Below are 16,165 nucleotides of genomic sequence, written 5' to 3' on the forward strand. Positions count from 1 at the left end.
CGACTGAGCAACTGAAAACATCTGCTAACATCTCAGGATAAAGGCCGTATGTGAACGCTCTTTTTAGCTCAAAGTTCATCTTTTATAATCACTGCGTGACCGAACTAGGCAGAGAAAAGCATTACGATATTCAGCAAATTTTGTAAATAGACCAAAGAGTTTATTTAATATTATGCTGATTTATACAATATAAAAAATGTACATTATGATCACAAAAATATCTAACTTGTGCAATAAATACACAATTTTTCCATGATGACTCTTAAAAAATAACATTATTAATTTGTTGTCACATCGTTAAAAGTCTCTCTGTTGTACTTACTCTCAAGTGCCTGAAAAGAGACAAGCGTTTGCTCTTTCTATAGTAACTCCACAACAACTCACATGTCCCTAAAATTGTCCCTCCTCGCCTTCTTGACAGCAGCCTGTGGGGAGAAGGCAGGGGCGGGGTGGGTGGGGAGTTCAGGACGACTGTCCCTCACATGGTCGACTGAGGCCCCGCTGGAGCCGTCTGTGTGTCCGTGGTCGACAGACGTGGGCGGAGGAAGCTCTGGCAGGTCAGGATGGCCGCTGGGAACTGCCCAGCAGGAAGAGAGACAGCAGATTCAGAATCACGAGGACCAGCACAAGCCCGATAAGAACCTTCTGCACCCACAGACACGTATCCAGCTTCCGCTCCAGCCGGGAGTTGCAGGCCATCATTCGCATGAGCTGGTGAGATTAAAAAAAAACAAAAAACAAAAACTGGTTCACTGGTTTATCAAAACTAAACACCCTTTTAATGAAAGTCATGGACTCTAATCAGACTGTTAGATGTGTACGGTAAATTGATGGCACAGTCTGACTTCTTGGGATATTTCCTTATTTGCTTTTATTTGAGTTAGATAAGAAGGATGATACCATTCTCCTGTCTGAGAGATAGGTAGGCAATTAGTTTTCTTATCATACAGACAGGAAGTAAGAGGAAACTATCTAGACCGGTCTTGTATAAAGTTCAAAAACACGCCAAACAGCACCTATAAAATACATTAACATAAAACAACTGCAATTTGATGTATCTTCAAGCATAAATTTTTCTGATAAGTTTGGTTTTAATTAGCTATTTGATGCTATAAAAAGGAGGTGAAACGTCATGACTGACAGCTGCTTGCGAGTGGGTCGGACAGGCATACAGATCAATACCGCACAGACTCTGGCTTCAAATGATGTAATCGCTGCACTGGGAGAAAGTGGAGACACGTCATTCATCTTTATATATGTAAGCGCTTAAACCAGGTACTGACTACCATTATACACTAGGACTACATGTTGTACTTAATGAGGTTTTCTTTAAGTTAGAATTCCTGCAGTATACAGCAAAAATAATTAAAAAAAACTGTTGATTATATCTCAAATGATACTTTACCACTTTCAGACTCATTTATCTCTGCTCAGAAATATTGACCTCCATTGTGTTTTAAAACAGTCAGGGATACACAGTCTACATAATCCAGAAATGCTGGCCTCAAGTATCCCAATGATCAAATACCCTAAAATTCAAAGATAATAAGTATTAGTAGAGGGACGCGGCTTCCCTTCCACCAGAACTCACCACTGTGTTTAATTCCTGCTGCCCGTTTGTCCCCATCTCCCCAAGGCTGTCCTTAAGTGGACTCACTGTGGGTTTAGCGCTCTCCAGAACATGACAGCGCAATCTGTGGGAAAGTCATAAATCTAATAAGCATGGGCGATCAGGGTGACATGCGGAGGCTACAAGTCTACATCACAACTGTAATGAGAACAGTATGGCACCAGACCGTCACCAAGAGTGTACAAATTCTTTCACATATTAACCGGCATGTCTAAATAAGACAACACAGGCACGTACCTGTGTTCCATGACCTTAGCTTTTGGTACTTCTTTCCAGAACTGTGCAAGTTCTTGTGATCCAGCGTTGTCCATCTCGGCAGCCATAACCAAAAATCTGTCCTGCGGAGAGGCTTGAGAACCTGCACAAAAAAAATTGGACCAAAAAAATGTATGCAAGTCAATACAAGGCTCCTGTTTGCAGGTCTTAAGTCTTTGATGGATATCCACCTTTTTGTATGAATTGTTTTGCTTTGATACTGTTTCAAATCCCACTGCATAAAGAAAGAAGAAATAGGAAGGACAAGACATTGTGAGCAAATGGAAAGAATTTCAATTTCTGTTTAAATCAATAACAAACTAAACTAAATGTTTTGCATCAGAAACAGAAACAGAGGGGCTCTATTAAAGAGATTTAGCGTGCTTGACATGACAGCATTGAAAAAACACACCACAGGATAAAAGCTATGGGAAAAAGCAAGCCTGAAATAGGCAGCATTGAGTTATATGCAGTACATAAGAACCATGAGCTGACGTTTCCACGCTTTGAAGGAGACAAAATGTTAAACTCCCACAGCACCGTCAGTTGTCTGATGGTTTGTTCTGGGAAGGTGATTCTTTTATCAGTCTTGAAATATGCATGTCAGGCAAAGAAAAGTGGCGGATTTGGAAGGTAAGACACCGGACCACTTGATTATTCTGAAGTTGAGTGGAGCAGAGTGCAGAGCTTAAGTGCAGTACCTCCATGTAAGGACACCACTATATCTACCGACGCTCCCGGTTCACAGCAGCTGCTGCTGGGCTTCACTCTGTACTTCTCAGGTGCTGTGGTCCGTACCTGTGGAGACACCAGACCATCAAATGTCAGAAACAGTGAAACGCTCATCACAATTTCCCACAGCTCATGTTGATGTCTTTGTCACATTTAAGAAGCTGGAACCAGTGAATGTTTAGCAGTTTTGCTTAACAAATTATTTCAACTACAAATTACTTGTCAAAACTTAATTTTCTGTTGATCAACTGACAAATGTATCAATCTAATCCAATCATTTCAGCATTCACACACACATCACACACACACACCTTGAAAGCCACTTGATTTTTGGTCACATTGCTGAGAACAATGAGGCTTTTTTTCTCTGTCTCCCCAGAACCAAAGCTGAGCTCCTCTGCAGGGCTGAAGGAAGAGAAACACAAGATGGTGTGAAAGAGAGCTACGTTAGAAAATGTCTATCTGTGCACCTCAGCATGGATACAATTTCTAGATGCAGACAACATGCTTTGCTGTTTCTCTCCTCTCTTCCTGTGCCTTGTTGTCTGTAAGGTACGATTATCCTGAGACTCTTAGCTTTTGGCAACACATCACTTTCCCTCACCAAAAATCTGCTTCAGTGAGTCTTGTGAGGATAAAGTAGCAATATTTTGCAGCTGGGAAAAAAAACAACAACAAAAAAAACAACATTAAAAGCACACTTTCAAAAACAGGATTTCTGTCAAGCATGTTTACTTTAACCTCGATGTGGACAAAAAAATCAATAAAACATCTCCCATAACTGAACTAAAGGCTTCCCAGGGAGAAAGAACTGAGCAGAAGGCCCCTGTTGACCACCTGTTTGTGATAATAATATTTTTTCCATCTTCTTTAGAGGAACGCATCACAAATTATCTGACAAAGAAGCCCTTTAGAACACAAGCAGATAAGACAGGTAATAATGCCAGCCTTTATCATTTCAGTAGATTATGAGCTTTTGTGGCTTATGTTCCACACATATTTGCAATTAATCCTATAATCAACTGACACCCAGTTGATATGGGACGAAACAAGCAGTCAATTAATCAAATGCCCTGCTGTTGAAAAACCATCCCGTGGTTTGCAGTTTCCAGACTACCTTTCCTGATGCCTCTCTCAAAGCCTCTATGCTGCATATCTCTCAGGCTTTCAGCTGGCTTAAGGTCACATCTACGTGCCCATATAGGCAACAGAATACTAAACTGTAAACCATCCTTTTTAAAATCAGATTTAAAATCCGACTAAAAATCACATTTAGTGATCACTTTTGCAGTGAGAAATAATGTTTTTTCAAATGCATTCATTGTTGTTTTTTATTATTATTAAACAGAGGACAGAGAAAACATCTTTGGGGAAACATCAGAAATCTTCTGTCTTAGTGACCGTAGGGGCGTGTTGATGGCTGTGCATGTAGCTTTTAACTCGTGGCCACACAGTGTGCTGTTCGTGGCATTGAAGAGTAAGGAGCACACCAGCATCTAAATGAACCAGAGTGACATTTGCAGGTATGTTTACACAGTGTTTAACGTGCTGCAGCTTATCAGCCAGCCAATTAACTATCTGGCTGGCAAACTGTTAGCAGTGTGCTTTTCCCCAGTGGATGTTTGTTTGCTGAATTATTCAATACATTAAGATGCAGGACAATACATGTGTTCACATTTTTAAGTCAAAGAAATAGGAGACTTTAGCAGAAAAGCCAGTGAGGCTTGTTGTTGAGAGTTGAGAGAGTGTGGTTTTTTGTGGTGGTGTTCTCACAAATGAATGCCAAAAAACACTGGTGCTGCCATCACGAAACCAAAAAATAAAAAACATAAATTTCTCTATTTTGGTTTCAGTTAGACTGGAGCAGCACAAAGATCTGATCATGCATAAAAGCTGTGAAATCTAGACTCAAAGCAGATCTCTGGCCTAAGATAAAGGGATGTGGCAGTTTGCGTCACTATCTGACGCTTTATCAAGCCAACTTCACAACAGTATAACTTGGCTATGAACAGTACGTGATTTGATGAATTCAGCCTCAGTGAACAGACAACACTTATTGCAGTGGGGACTTGCCAAGAAGAAACTAGCAAATGGATTATAACTTTAGCTTCATATGTATAAAGCTTCTCATTGATGCAGCTTGGCTATTTTTCAGTGGCTAAAACTGTTAAGAACAAATTTATATTTTTTCCCCTTTTCATGCCTTCCCTTTTCCTCAGTAAAACAGCTGTAAGGTCTGGCACTTGCTTGGTTAAGACTCCGGGCTGTGGAAACATTTGGCACACACAAGATCAAAGCCCCCTACTCTCCTCTAAAGCCCACAGCCTGGAATCTGAGGCTAATGCTGCTCGGAAACACTGCATATAAGGCTCATTTATATCTGGTCCTCACTATAATTCACAGCCCAGAGCTGTCAAAATCCTCACATCAAAGCTGTTACATTGTAAAAAGCAGAACTCAATGCACATTACGATGATGAAAAGTAATATATAGTGTGTGAATGCACCACTAAGTATTTACCCCAAAACAAATTGGATCATTGTGCAATTGCTGTGCCCCTTGTGCAATGCACTACTTTTGAAGTCATTACCCTTTTGCAGTTCAATCAATGCTCTATTAAAACGTGTCTGATGATATGTCATGTGCAAAGGGTGACGTGTGCTCCTTTCTTAAAGTTCTATTGATCATTGATCATTGATCGGTGTCTCTCACTAATCAATTGATGGGTAGCTTCCTTAATTCCTGCCCATGTGTGATGAGATCAATTAGGCGGTAAAGGTACAAAGACATCGATAATGACTTTAGGCTCTGAGCCAATATGTGAAGAGAACATTTTTGTCAATATGTACAAGGCCCTTATAATCTGGCTTTTTGCATATGGCTCCTCAATACACATGCACTCAGTTAGGTACACCTAGAAAAATTAGTGCAGTCATGATAGAATAACTGCAATAAATCTTACCTTTAAGAAGTTATGATGTTCAAATTGTGTTGTTTGGTGTACTGAAATAACTGGCAACTGAATGTACATTTATTCATAGAGGAAAGAGTGAAAAGCCAGCCACAGCACATCACCTGAACAAGCTTTCGGGTTGCTCAAAGGCAGAAATTTTGGGAGGAGAATATGGACGAGTAGATGAAGATACCTTCAGCTCTGGCCATCAAAGCAGCAAACAGGCACTTGTGTCTCCTAAGCACAAAGTGGTTTTAACTGCAGTGCAATGAAGTTGAGTTGTTTGCACATACAACCAGTTGTTTTTTTCTGTTATGAATGAATACTTGATAATAGATATGAGCTTTTAACATGAGTTCCAACAGTAAACTACAATGAAACTTATCTTATGATCATGAAATGTTTAAGAAGTGACTTGTATTTATTTTTGCAAATCATTTAGTAACCATGGTAACATGAGTTAATGCTGGGATTTTCCTTGAACAAAGCAGTGTATTCAGCTTGTTTTCTACTTTCTGTCCAGAACTAAAAGGCAACCATGTATAATTTTTCCCCTCTTGAAGCAAATGAACCAAATGAAATAAACTGCAGCTGTGAAAGAGACCTAGAGAGTGAACAGCCATGTTAGCAGCTCTGAAAGGCTGCACTGTGGTGCTTTGAGTTGGATACGAATGTCAAAATGTTTAACATATTTACAGTGACAATGTCACTATGCTGGTAATAAGCAAGTATAGGCTTAATCATGTTCACCATCACAGGTTAGCATGCTGACATATAATGATCAGTGCTAAATGCTATGTACAGCTGAGGCTGATCAGAATGCCATCAGTTTTGGAGTTGTTTTTATCATAACCCACGTGTATGTATTGTATGTAATGTATTGGACAAAATGTAATTTTGACTTGATGGTGGTGACTGATGAAAAGTCAGGGGCTCAGGAAAGTGATTACAAGTCACGCTGAGTGGGTCATTAATGTCTGTACCAAATTTCATGTTAACTGATCCAATAATTTCTCTCAAAATCACAAATGCAAAAGTGAATTGCGAACAAAGTTAAACAAAGGGTTTAACAAAGTCATTAAGATTCCTCCTCTGGGCACCATAAATGACTGTGCAAAATATCAAGGCAATGCATCCAACAGTCATTAAGACACTTTACTAAAAGCCAAAAATATCAGCCTGCTAGTTCCTAGATTGAAGTCAATGGATCAACAAAGTTCAGTACACTTCATCCTCTTGGGACCATGAAAGTCTGTATAAAGTCTCCTTGTAATTCATTTAGTATCTGCTGAGATATTTCAGTCTGGAGCAAAGTGGTCAAACACTTGACCAACAAACAGCCACACTCCTGGCAGAACTAAAGCCAGCACATAAAGGAAAAGGTCAGGTTGTTTGCACACTGAAATTTTCATGCTGGCAACAAATTTTGTGATGCACCATCTGGCAAACATCCATGTAAACAAAACACGGGCTATACTGTATTCACAGAAAAAAAAGACAGCTAGTGTAAGTGTGCAGACAATACCTTCCTTCTCTTTCCAACTCCAGTGTGGCCATAATCATCTTTAAGTGAACTACAGACCCATAGGCTGATGCCAAGGTGGAGAGGGGCCTGAGCAGGATGACCTACCTAACATCTAGCAGAGGGCCTTTGAAGGTGGTCAGTGGCTTCCTGGCTCCTTTGGTCCTAGCGCTTGTGTCTCCTTTGTCATTGTCTTCTGCCCTCAAACTGTCTTCCAGGAAGTTCACCTGAAACAACAAAGAGCACTTAATTAGAAAAGAGGCTCAGAACACTGATAATGTAATCATATGATCTTAATCTGATTTTTTTCCCTGAAAATGAAAGGTTTGACCCTTACCCTTCATGCAGAGAAAGCTATCAGTTAATGAAGCTCTTGGCCCAAATAAGTAATGATTAATGAATGGTTCTTGTGAAATTGTGGTTAAGTGTTATCAATATAATATCTTTTCTTGAATTTTTTCTTTCCCTTCACTGATAACCCCCCCGTGATGACTCCTGACCCTTTTCCCTAGAAGCGCCCAAATGGAGCACAAAACAAGCAGCATGTCCATTTGAGAATCCAACCAAAACAGCCCACTAACTCATGACTTCTGACCAAAAAAAAAAAAACGTTGAACAAACCGAGTTCAAACAGACCAGAAACCAAAGCATCACTCATACGTGGAGTTCCGCTTCATTAAAACATCCATAAACTTTGACCCGTATCAGCCGCAGACAGATCAGAAGACCGTACAATAGCTGACAGTGCAGAAATTGTGAAATGTCTGCATAGTGGTGACCATTATAGATCACATGGGGAAATGGATGCTTTCACAGTGTTTCTGGCACCACATATTGTGTAAAGCAGATGACGAGAGTGACCAAATCGTGGGAGGAAGGAAGGGAAAGGGAGCAAAGGTGAGCGGACTGTGCATGTGATGGGAACATTTGTGACTCAGAGGGGAAGTGTGTCATTTGCTGTGATAAGCAACAAAACATGTCATCTTAATTTAATGGCTGACTGTCATGCAACTGCCACAATGAAGACATCAAGAGATAATCAGCTGCTGATGAAATGTCTCTATTTATTCATCATTTAAAGAGCAAGCTCAACACAATTAGGTGATAATGGGAGTAGAAAAAAAACATGCTCAAGTAATGAAAATTTGAAATGGTAGGCTTTGTCATATAGATTTTATAATTAAAATCACAGTGTTTTGGTAGGAATCTCATTTGAGCTGATTTGGCTACATCCATAACGCTCATAAAAAAAATTCCATTACAGATCAACAAAGAACAAAATAAACGGCAATTTATTCTGAGAAATTAACACGTACATTATTATAATCATGCACAAAGAAATAAAATAGACCATAATAAAAAGATATCTAAAATTAGAGAACTTTACCATGATTTCTACACATTGTGCACAAGATGTGAAATTCAAAGACAAATAAATGATTGAAGATTTTATATTAATCTTAAACGGAAAGATTAGTGAAATGCTCATTAAAAGGAGTGTCTATTGATTATAAAGTACATATTAAGGCACAAGATACATGATTAGTACTCTCCAGAGTCACAGACCTGGTAAAAGATAATGTTATAGGACAAGGCACAAAAGGCTTTTGTTAAAAATGTCCCCCAGTGGTTAAAAATGTAGTGCTGAGGGTTAATAACTTAGTCTACTGTATTAAAACAGTAATTACAGAAGTAGTTTTTAATCTGGGGTTAGAACGTAAGATTGTTAAGGGGCAGTAGTGACTGTGCTAGCTGCTGTCTTTGAGCAGATTATAATGTCAAACATGGGGGGCTCCCTTGGTTCACTGTTTACATGATATAGTGCAAAAAGTAGGCTACATCATTCAACCTACATCCCTTGAGAACAAAGTCAGAAATTTTGTGGACTTTAAACAGTGCAGTACAATTTAGAGGATCAAATTGAAATGTGAGGTCCAAGACAGGTCAAGGGATGAACATGTCTGGGGGTGGTGACAGCATCAGTCGACTGTGAGGGAGGTGCACTCACAATAATTTGGAGTCACGTGAGTGCACCTGCCTTTCCAGCCTGTAGAAATCTTCCAGACTTTGAGCTCCTTGTGTGGGTCTGATCCTACACTGCCTTACCATCTCCAGCCCTTGTTTCAAAACAGAGAAAAAGGCAATTAGCTTCCTGATGCCATTAAGCCTTCAGCGCAGTGCAGTCTGGAAGCCAGAAGAATTCAGGTTGGGATGCTTGGTGGGAGTGGGGTAGGGGTGGTGGTAAGGTGAAATGCGTTCAGACGGGCTTGAAGTGCCAACAGGTAAATTAAATCAGTACTGCAGATTTAGTCACAACACGAGCTGCCAGAAATAAGACAGTGCTGGGGTTTTGAAAGCATATCCATAGACAGCATACACAGATAATTAACCTCTCATGACAATTATATATTTATTTTAAGGTGTCACAGTAATGCTCATCACCCTAACCTTGCCTTTTCCCTGTCTGAAGTCTGTTTCAGATTCATTTTGGGCTAATATCCAAGAGCAACAAATGAATGAATTGAATGAAGAAATGGGCTCTTGGCCAAAGGGCGGGCTTTGTACAGTTTTCGGAGCTCAGACTTTATTCAGTATTCAGAGCCAGCAGTAGCATTAGCACATTAATAACAATTAACATTCATTTTTAACTGATGCATAAAAAGTTAAGAGTAAACTGTAGAAAGCTGTTTAACTACTATACTCTCTCACCCCGAATATTCCTCCACAACCCCTTTAGAGCACTTAACTTAAGTCAGACATATTCACACACACACACTTTTATTATGATCTCCTCACTGTTTGTGTGTCACTACAGAATGACACACAAGTTTCCCTGGCTAACCTGAAAAGTAACTTTCTTTCTCCCACAGAGCTGACTCAAATGTTTTGATAACACTGCTGAGGACTGTAGTGCTTGGTGAAACACAATTAATCAAGTCAGTAATCCTCTAAAAGGCAGCTCTGCGCCTTTTCTGTGGGGCTAGTTTGGCAGCACAAGCTAATGCCACTCCCACCGAAAATGCAGTTTTGTTTACGATATGAACATTAACAAACTAGTGCCTGTAGATTATAATTGAGGTTAACAACTGACTGATTTGCATATCTCTGCTTTGCAAATCTAAATCTGCTGTGCATGACCAATGTGGTGTTTATCAACAATAGGAGCACTGTGTGTTTGGTGGGGCTTAGGAGGCTCATGGGAGTAGCTTTGGGTGATGCAGCACTCTCCAGCGGATATAGTTTGTGTCCTATAGGCATCAGGATACAAAACCCCTCAAAACGTTCTGTGAGCTAGAGCACAGCACATGACGTGAGTCCTCGTCCTCACACTGAATGTAGGTTAAGCCCAAGTCTGTGACAGCAAAACAAGATGTCTGTAAATAACAGCTGCAACACTAAAACTGCATAAGAGTGAGAAAAGAATAAATAACTACGACGGCCACAAAAAAAATAAAAAAAAAACTTAAATACAAGTCTACAAGAGGAATTCCCGGAGATGACCCCAGTCTTTCTCCGCAAGCTGCTAGCAAGAAAAGGAGCTCAACAGATTATGAAGCGAGGGCTGGATTGTCCTGTAGGGATGTGACAGAAGCTGCAGCCTTGACTGCGGAGAGGTAGCATTTGGTGACACCAGAGTGAGAGGGAGGCTGATGGCTCTTGTAGACATATTCAAGATGAAGCCTGTGGGGCGTCATGCTGCTGTTTGGTGGGAACAGGGATCTAGCTACAGCAGGGGCGAGCTTAAATAACTGACTTGACAACCTCTATGGGCCACATGAGGAGCTGAGAGGATGAGAGAAGCAGAGCGCTGGCTGTGATGCACAGGCTTTGTTGGCAGGATTTAATTGCGGCATGAGACGTTAGGAGTCACCTTCACAGAGACAATGAGCAAGAGCTCTTCCAAATCAGGGCATTACTTGCCACTTAATTCACAGTTGTCTCCACAGAGGACTCTGATTACATGCTGTAATTTCAGGCTTGACTTGAAAAGAGTGAGCGAAATAAGAAACAGGAAGAATCTCTGACCATCTAATTTGACTAGTAACAGGATGTCATGTCTACAAGGGACGAATACCACTGTCTGAAATACCAAAAGCAGAATTTATGAGCACACTATAGATATCAGCTCACATTATACGTGAGAGCAGCTGTACTGATAACAACAGAAATACGGGCCCTGTGAACTATATTAGTTTTAACATCAGCAATATTTCATCATTATAATAACACCTACTCATATCTATATTCTCACAGCTGAAAAGATCAAATGAAGAAACCCTGCCAAAGAGACATTCATAACACACAAGGAGCAGTCCTGCTTTATACTGTAGCGAAATGAAATGGTGAAGTTTTTCTTTTTTTTATTTAGGGTTTCAGCCACTTCTACAACAAAAGTACTGGCAATAATTAGATTGATCAAACCTGAAACAATCAGTACCTTTTTGGGCTTTACTGCAACCTCAGAGTTGAAGCTGGACTCAAGTGCGTCTTTGCCCTCCATTTCACCCTCTTTGCTCTCCGTCTCGTCCTCACTGACAATAGGCCCGTTGTCATTGATGGGCGTTTGAAAGTCGTCATCAGGAAGAGGTGGGTAGCTGTACTTGAAGGGATCCTGGAATGTAGCCAGATAAGTCAGATCACTGCAAACGTGGTTTTAAAGCGCACACATCCATTTAAATCAGTGTAGTAATACTGAACATGAATGGTGAGCACAGGATGGCCCATGACTTCCATATGAATAAATATAATGATGTGACTTAAGCACTGGAAATTCTGAAAACTGATGCACACACACGCTCTGAACCTATTTAGAGAAAGACATGATAACTTACCGTTCCACCCATGTGAGATGGCAGGTACTCAGGGTCTATGAACGTATGGATCTCAGATTTGGATGCAAACTTGAGCTTGCTGATTGCCTCAGGACCCAACCACGACTTCACAATCTTCCACGCAGCTGAAACAGAATCATATTTGTGCTCAAGATGTCAGAATCACATCATTATTTTGAGAAGTCACAGAGGAAGCTAAAAATATACAAGTCAGGAGACAGACAGAGAAGACAGGTTTATTCTCACCATTCATGATCCATGGCATATCCACTATGATCATTTTTGCTGAAACGATACAAAAATTCACAGGTTCGACATTAAAGTAGCTGTAAATTTCTGTTAATGAAACAAGCTGACATAGGTGAATGTGGATGAATGTTTGTTGCTCTTTAATGACAACTTTGGATACTTACATAGAAACTTTGGATAATATACTTTGAAGCAACTGATAACGTACTTCACAAACTCCATGTCCTAAAACAAAAAGCGGAAAAACACACACACACTGATGTATAAAACAGAACCACACAGCTGGTGAGGACTATAAAAGATGTTTTATGGATTTTCAACAAAGACAATGTTGTCCAGTCTCAACTAGCACTCGATCTGTGGTGACCCACTTAACAGAAAATGAAAATTCATTACAGGCTCCTCCAAATGATCCACCACCAAATCCCTCTTAAACGATATGTCGGAAAAACCTCGGAAAGACCCGAGGATGTGATTTCGCCTTGTTTTACATTACTGTTACATGCTGTCACCGTCTGATTGCACCACCTACATCGAACATCTTGAGTCACTTCAAGGTGACAATCTTCATAAAATATGTAAAAGTAAAAAAACAAAACAAAACGAGAAAGCAAGTTCGCATTAAGTGGCTTAAACTTAAATACACTTTTGTCCACAGAAAAATAAAGGGCTTCTGATTCAAACATAATTCCATTCATCTGTGCTACAAAATCTATGGCTATGGTTAGATGATCTAATCCCATCATAAATCTCATCTAGAAACTTCATATCCAAGTGAAAGGTTCTGCCATACTTAAAACATTGTTTGTTTTTTATAAATTGCTCTTGATATTTTACTGTTCTCTTATAGTAATCACAAGCATCAGGCAAACAGCTGATACGTCAATAGATGCAGCCCTGCTACCCTGGCTAGGCTCCATAATTGGCTAGAAATCACATTGCTATGCAGGAGGCTCCCATCCAAAGCCTTAATGAGATCATACTGGCTACCCATGTTATAGATTGTACTGTGATTAAACAAGCCTCAGTAAGGCTGTGTTCCAGAATGACCTTTGAATCTACTCATTTCATATTTAAGTTCCTCAGCCATTTAGCCTTTTTTTTTGGATTGCTTGTGTTGATTTAGTTGTACTTAATTGAGCCATTTCTCCAGGAAAGAGCCGAGCCAATGAAACACACTCGCCAACAGTGAGCTTCATCAAGGAGCTAACGCCTGCAACACAGTGGGTCTTACGGATTAGGCGGTCCACTCGAATAGACCAACGGGATTTAAAGGTTACTTTAATCTCCAAAGTGCAAAAGCACTGAAGAGCATCAGTCCCCTGCAAGACCACAGCTCAAACGGAAAAAATATGAACACGGTCAACGGGATTTAAACGACAGTCACAGCAAGAAAATGGTCTTTTACTGACATTAAGAGTGAAGCTTATTTAACAGGGAAGGAATGAAAAGGTTTTTTTTTTCAGGGAGACCTGGATATAACTACAAGAAAATAAACTAAATTAGAACTTAGATTACAGCATGACACATAAAAAAAATGTTTCCGTTAAAACACCATCATCGTGGACTTACTATATTGCCGATGCCAGAGTCTGTCATATCAAACACAACAGTGAGTGGCATCCCAGGCTCTTTCTTTGCATACCGCTCCAGCCAGAAGGCAATATACTTCTTCTTGTCCAACACTGTTTTTGGATCTTTGACATGTAGCTTTACTCTGAACCAGACTAAACACAGTAAACAGAGATTTAAAGAACATTAATTGGGATATTAGAATAGATATGTCGTCTGACAGTTAAACAAAGGCTGAGTTGTAAGTGTATAACATTTTACTGTTAGTAGGTCTGTAACAGAATGTGTACACACAGAGCTTGTTGCCCTCTTTGTCATAGCCGTGGAGGTAGACTGCACCAGTCTCAAACATCCATCTGGGAATTATGCTCTCAGTGAGATCTGAAATTCACAGGCAGACACACATTTCACTGTTAACTGGTTTGTGTTCTAATATAACTGCTCAATATACAGTATATGGCATTGCTGGCAAGGAGTCAAGCACACAAGCACAAACAAAACTGTAAATAAAAATTGTATAAAACATACATGTAGGTAAACCATGGTTGGAGTTTCTAGAGGAAGTCTCTCTCACTTGACTCTTACACTAAACAGTGTTATAGACCCTTTCTGAAACTCTAGTTTCCCTAAAACTTGAAACTGCTTGACTTAAGAGAAAACTAAGGCCCTGTAGACTACTGGCTTCAATAAATCAAATTTCGTAAAAACAACTGTTTGACAAATTGAATTTGTTGGATTAAAGACTAACAAAGAGCAACATAAAATTCCTCAGAACACAGAAACAGTGGGAATTGTCCTCTGGGACAGCTAATACATGGGCATACGCGTGTTTGACACACAATGACACTCTGTTTGGGTTCATCCCAGTGCAGCACAAAGACAACCACTGACCTGTGTCGCAAGCTTGCATCTTACATCTAAATATGGCAATGTCAACATTTCTACTTTTAAACCACACTGGTGGTTGAACTTCTGTTCTTTTTGAGTACAAATGAAATTGAGCCTGTAGAACCAGCCATCAAAAACCGACATGTACCAAAAGCTTAAAAGCTCTGGTCAGATTCATCCACTTGTTTATTTACTCACTGATCTTGTAGTTCATAACCGAAAGCAAAATTTTACACATTTTAGTTTTTGGACAACTACTTCGGCTTTGACAACATTTAACATTTGAAAGATCTTTTGTTGGGTAAAAACAGTTCTATAGAAGGACATAAAAATAACTAACTGTTGTCAAAGTAAGGAATGTAAAATATAAATAGACTGTGTTGGTATCAGTATCCAGAAGAATGCCAAGCCCAACTTCTGGGTTGCCTGACATATCGCATTACAAACCATTAAGGATGAATTCCTACCATTCAGGCCAAACTCTTTTCTCCATTGAAGACTTTCATCAATCATTTTCAAGGCATCATCAACAACATAAAGTCTCCATGTCAGGTAGCCTTCCACCAGAGCATCATCGCTTTGAAGCCTTTCCACATCTCTGGAGTCATATTTTTCAGTGGAATCTGTAAACACAACACAAAACCTGACTCACACAGGGTTCAAATTCAAAGAGGTCAAGTACATAGTTTCACTTTCAACCACACTGACTTTCCTTTAAAACTATGTTAAAGCCATTGGGATCACATTGTGCTATAAACCTTAGTAAAGTCCACGTGGAGGCCATAGCGTTATACAAAGTGTCTAAACATTACATATGGCAATACAGAGCTAACGTTAGCAAGTGAACTGTCGGAGCTTATCTGAGCATTTAGGTCATGATGTCATCAACATGACAAAGTATATTCACGGCTAGCGAACTAGTGTACAAATAACCTACAATATGTAGAATTTATGAATTTATGCCGCTGACAATAACCCGAAATTCATTCAAAAGCAAGTGACCGGTCATGGTGCAAGTTCATGTCAGCTTATCCATAATAACTGTGGTACCTTGGAGGAACTCATTCTTAAATCTCTGTCTTGTCTCTTCAATTTTCCTCTCAATGTCCTGTTAAAAGAGTTCGTTCAGGTCAGACACGTCTTTTCTTTCAACAGACTGATTTGTGAAATAGCTCAGTGCGTTCTAACGGTAATTCACGATACCTGCGCTCCTTCGTGTTGATCAGTTTCGGCCATATTCAACTGTCCCGGAGATTTCCTTCTCTGTGGTACTTCCTCGTTGAGCTAGCTAGTTAGCTAAGGTTTAAGCAAGATGAATCAGAGCAAAGTGTGAAACTGCCGCCCTGTTATTGCCATTTTGGTCCCAGCCGTGGCCACACCTCTTCTTTTGTTGTTTGAACTTAAATAGAAGAGGACGTGTTGGGTTGTATTTTAAGAGGAAGAAGAGTTGTGTTTATCTAATCAGTTATACACCTGATTCACTTAAAAAACAACAGGCGAGCTTAACACTTTAAGCTAATGTCGTCAACTCA

General features: G+C 39.9%; 1 protein-coding gene across 1 annotated transcript; it reads right to left on the reverse strand.

Annotated features, from left to right (window-relative positions):
- Positions 1-144: 144 nt before the first annotated feature.
- Positions 145-16,142, reverse strand: mospd2 (motile sperm domain containing 2). The gene is made up of 15 exons (XM_046404577.1): positions 15,837-16,142; positions 15,684-15,741; positions 15,101-15,256; positions 14,040-14,126; positions 13,746-13,900; positions 12,338-12,398; positions 12,171-12,209; positions 11,925-12,049; positions 11,531-11,704; positions 7,201-7,319; positions 2,929-3,022; positions 2,587-2,683; positions 1,868-1,988; positions 1,592-1,694; positions 145-711 (listed from the first exon to the last, which is right to left on the reverse strand). Exons 1-15 carry the CDS (start codon positions 15,867-15,869, stop codon positions 559-561), a joined length of 1,575 nt encoding a protein of 524 aa, XP_046260533.1. The 5' UTR covers positions 15,870-16,142; the 3' UTR covers positions 145-558.
- Between the last annotated feature and the right edge of the window lie 23 nt (positions 16,143-16,165).

This window comes from Scatophagus argus, chromosome 11 (assembly GCF_020382885.2).
Source record: "Scatophagus argus isolate fScaArg1 chromosome 11, fScaArg1.pri, whole genome shotgun sequence".
Classification (NCBI taxonomy): domain Eukaryota; kingdom Metazoa; phylum Chordata; class Actinopteri; family Scatophagidae; genus Scatophagus; species Scatophagus argus.

Coding starts and splice junctions, on each gene's coding strand:
- mospd2 (XM_046404577.1), bottom strand. CDS start 15,869: ATGGCCGAAACTGATCAACACGAAGGAGCGCAG. Junction 7,320..11,530: donor TTGCAGTAAAGCCCAAAAAG/GTACTGATTGTT, acceptor TTGTTGTTTCAG/GTGAACTTCCTGGAAGACAG. Junction 712..1,591: donor AGCAGGAATTAAACACAGTG/GTGAGTTCTGGT, acceptor TAATCTCACCAG/CTCATGCGAATGATGGCCTG.